The 4,517-nt window shown below is 42.7% G+C and overlaps 1 protein-coding gene across 1 annotated transcript; it reads right to left on the bottom strand.

The window, feature by feature from the left end:
* Window positions 1-1,409: 1,409 nt before the first annotated feature.
* Window positions 1,410-4,273, bottom strand: LOC311114557 (trophoblast glycoprotein-like). The gene has a single exon (XM_084157207.1). It carries the CDS (start codon window positions 4,259-4,261, stop codon window positions 3,125-3,127), a length of 1,137 nt encoding a protein of 378 aa, XP_084013333.1. The 5' UTR covers window positions 4,262-4,273; the 3' UTR covers window positions 1,410-3,124.
* Between the last annotated feature and the right edge of the window lie 244 nt (window positions 4,274-4,517).

Here is a 4,517-nt window from a genome sequence, read left to right as displayed (position 1 = left end):
TTTAGAATTCAAGGCACACTTAACCAGCATGGCTACCACAGCATTCTGCAGCAATATGCCATCCCATCTGGTTTGCGCTTAGTAGGACTATCATTTGTTTTTCAACAAGACAATGACCCAAAACACACCTCCAGGCTGTGTAAGGGCTATTTTACCAAGAAGGAGAGTGATGGAGTGCTGCATCAGATGACCTGGCCTCCACAATCACCCGACGTCAACCCAATTGAGCTGGTTTGGGATGAGTTGGACCGCAGAGTGAAGGAAAAGCAGCCAACAAGTGCTCAGCATATGTGGGAACTCCTTCAAGACTGTTGGAAAAGCATTCCTCATGAAGCTGGTTGAGAGAATACCAAGAGTGTGCAAAGCTGTCATCAAGGCAAAGGGTGGCTACTATGAAAATTCTCAAATCTCAAATCTATTATGATTTGTTTAACACTTTTTTGGTTACTACATGAGTCCATGTGTTATTTCATAGTTTTTATGTCTTCACTATTATTCTACAATGTAGAAAATAGTAAAAATAAAGAAAAACCCTTGAATGAGTAGGTGTGTCCAAACTTTTGACTGGTACTGTATATAATATCTTTGTCATGTGAATGCTGTATATAAAAGTATAATGTACTGTATATAGTATGTAAAATGTATATGTGAAATCTTATTTATAAAATGTATGTAACAAAAAAGTTGTGAAAACAAAAAAGCTATTTCTTTCTTCCGAAGAGGGTGGATGGCTTAATATAAAAATATTAATAATCTAAATGTAATCCTAATGTGGCACAAGTCAAGGGGTGTGAATACTTTCTGAAGACACTGTATGTATGTAGTTGAGCTTCTCACAATCAACAGGGTTGGGAGTTGTATCCAGGCACAACTCGAGGGACAGACAGGCTCTCCAAGAAGCACTTGAGTTACCGCAGGTGTGGCGGCACAACCTCAGTCCTCCATGCCACATCACCAGGTTACCAGACAGGGAGATAGTGTTACAAATCACTTCCCATCCCATTTCAAAGGGGCACTGAGAAATACTTCCTGTCCCCACCATAGATATATAAATAGCAATGGTGGTTGGCTGGAAACTAACTAAGATGATGACAAAAACAATGAATTCCTGAAATGGATAGCCTGGCATCTACTCCTGATACCTTATTGGCTTATTTAAAAACAAACAATGTCTTGGGAAGATGGATTGCAGACATAAGAAATATGTAACAGGCCTACATATTTTAAGCTCACCTCCATAGTCAATCCGGGGTTAAAATGAATCTACTGTGTAATGGTTATAATGCATTATCCTTGTTGTATTGTGAGTGAGGGACAAAGAAACATGGTTAACACCCACACTGCTATAATTTGGACACAAAATCACTGTATGATCACAAACCTGGGAAATACAAAAACATTTTACACAAGAGCCACTTTAATATTCAAACACGTTGCCTGAAAAGCACATAGGTGAGTATGTATCACCAGACATGACTGAATGAGGGAGGTCTGGACATTGTTATGGTAAGAGGATTTGTACAGTAGCTTGGGGCTATGCAATGGCAGTAGTTAAATGTGCACAGAGACTGTGTTTCTGTTTGTGCTTGTTAGCTCACTATCTCCTGGGTGGTCTTCTAAGTGCACGGTGAGGTAATGGCCAGGTGTTCTACTCACACATTCACCAACTGTGCAGTTACTATATCATCCAGATTATATTTGTCTACTATACCCGAACACTTTTCCTGTAAAATAATGTTCCACGTTTTATATTTACTCATACATACTTGACACCAGAAAGAAACAAGAGCACAGCATTTACCAGGAAAGGAAACAATGCTTGAAAATAAGATACTTTCTTAATGCCACACACCTAAAATACTGCAGATTAAAGCAGAGTTTAAGCTAATTCCAATACCATACTGCCTGTAGAGTGCCGTCCCGGTAAGAACCTTGGGTACTGTGTACCTTCATTAGAATTTGTCAAGAAACACAGCACTTATCTTTCCCCTTTTGCAGCTGTTTGCACTCACAACGTTGGAATGCTTTGAATGAGTGCCATTTCTGTGACTGGTGTAGTTGAACCTAAGAACTTGTTCATTGACCATTGGCTATACCTCAAAATATTATTTTTGATGGTTCTGAGCTATGCAATCATTTTACTATCGAGACAGGGATTTCCAATTGAATCCCTGCTAGGATTCGGATAGACAGGACATTCGTGTCATGTCTAGATTCCCAAATAGAGTGGCAGTTGACTTTAAAACTTTAATTGGAAAGTATTTAAATCAATTAATCTTCAAGGTAATTCCGCCACCTTCGAAAGTCCCAGTTAGCCTTTTCTCACCTCTTAAGAGTAAAAGTTGGACACTCAACAATGGCTGCTGCTTGTAATGTCTCATCTGCACTAGCTGACTAAGAACAGAGAGCTTGTTAATGTCTTGCCTGTGTGGTATGGTTGGTGCTGGCTGTGGCACGATGACCTCTGTCTGCATGTGTTTGAATTTGCAATGAGTGTGCACTTCTCCATTTCGTGACCCTGCATCTCTGCTGCCCAAATACCTCCACATTCCTCAGTCTCTGGAGTTTAAAGGGACCTCAGTCGAGAAAGGAAATCAGCAATGCAAGACATTTTATTTCGCTGTCATCATGAAAAATGTTGATAATGTCCACCTAACAAATGCAATACTAGTGAGAGAAATTAGCAAGTGCTTTAAATATCACATATTAAAAAGGAATTAAAACAATTAAACAAGCATAGCAACACTGTGCAGTGGGAGGAAAGTGGAAACAAACATGTATTTAAAATATAACCAGCAGAAAGGATAAAGATATGTAGCCTAGTTACTACCAGTCAAAAGAAGTCTGTTTAGTTTGAGTTCTACGTACCATCCCCTTTTTCTCAAGGAATGGAAAATTAAATATTACAGAGAGCCCTCTAACAAACCCCGTCTGAGTCATGATTCTCAGTCCATGGAATGTTGAACTACATCAAAAGGTGTAGTAAGAGTCATGACTGGGGGGGGTGGGGGGGGGGTTGCAGGCTGGAGCCCCCCGGTACTAAAGACATGCTCATGCATATGTCGCTCTTGACCAGTCATAATGCCTCAGTCACTGTGGGGCCCTGGCTTACATAGCAGTCCTCTCAAACGTCTGAGTTGAGGCCGAGGTTGGCCAACCTGGGGTCCGAGTTGATCTCATACCTGTAATGGTAACCCTCCATGTGGTCCCTGCACGCGTCCCGAATATTGTATATCCACCGCTTGATCCCCTTCCTGTTGAGGTAGAGGACCAGCAGAAAGATCACTCCGATCAAGGCCAGCACCATGCCTAGGAAGACATACGAGGTCTCCAGCACACCTTTCATTTCACCTGAAAAGGTACACTCCAACTCCAAGTGTTCTATCTGGAGCAACGGTAACTGCCTCAGAACCTCAGGGTCAGAACAGGTCATATTCTGCTTGTCTGTGACCTGCTCAGAGCTCTTCAGCCAGGCCACAAGGTCCTCGATATTGCAGTCACAGCGCCAAGGGTTCCCTGCCAGATGCACCTGAAGCCCAGGCTTCAGGCTGAAGTCCATCAGTGTAGTGTTGGGTAGTTCCCTCAGGGCATTGTCCCTCAGGTCTAGCTCACGGAGCGGAGGAACACTCAGCGTCCCGTTCCGGATGAAGATGAGAGAGTTGTTTTGTAGATTGAGGATGGTGAGGTTGGAGAGGTGGGAGAACATGCCCTCAGGGAGGACCACCAGGTCATTGTTAGACAGATCCAAGCTGGTAAGTTGAAGGGCTCCGCCACTCCGTAGCAGGCTGAAGAGCTCGTCCATGGAAGTATGGTTGTAAAAAGCCCTGCTGAGGTTGAGGTCCAGCAGTTTGTTGTAATCAGGGAAGGCTTGAGCACTAAAATTCAGAATCCTGTTGTTACTCAAGTCTAGCAGCCTGAGATTTGGCAAGTTGTTGAATACATTGTGGTCCACCAGCTCCACCTGGTTTCCTGTGAGATACAAGTCTGTTAACTGCTCAAGAGTCACAGGGAAAGACCCAGCTGTGAGATGGGAAATGTTGTTCCCAGTAATGAACAGGGTTTTAGTGTTTGCTGGTAATGTTTGTGGAACCGCGAATAAACCCTGGTTCACACATTTGACCGTGGATGTGAAACAGACGCATTTGTCAGGACAGGCTGAATTTGAAACAAGGACAGCAAAGAAAAACCACAAACGAAGCAGAGTTGTATTCTCTCGGGTTTCTTCAAGTTTACAACATAACAATGAGCTCACAAAACGCATTTTTCCACCCGTGGTTCCAATGAATCTGATAGATGAAACGAAGCACAGCGCGTAGAACGTGCACAAATGTTTTTCCCCCGAGTCAATCCACGTTCAAGTTCCTGTCCTCCACATGGAAAATGGTACTTTTCAACCTTATTCCTGAAGGAAATAGCTCCACTTCCGATTTAAACTGGGCGGCAACGATTACATTCATTAGCTAAACAGCCTCCTCACATACGTTTACGCAGAGAAAAGTTTTTGTTGCCAATCAGTC

The sequence above is a fragment of the Coregonus lavaretus genome (assembly GCF_964263955.1).
Source record: "Coregonus lavaretus genome assembly, chromosome: 3".
NCBI classification, from domain to species: domain Eukaryota; kingdom Metazoa; phylum Chordata; class Actinopteri; order Salmoniformes; family Salmonidae; genus Coregonus; species Coregonus lavaretus.
Note: the sequence above shows the minus strand (reverse complement) of the source record. Positions and strands in the feature narration are given on the sequence as shown.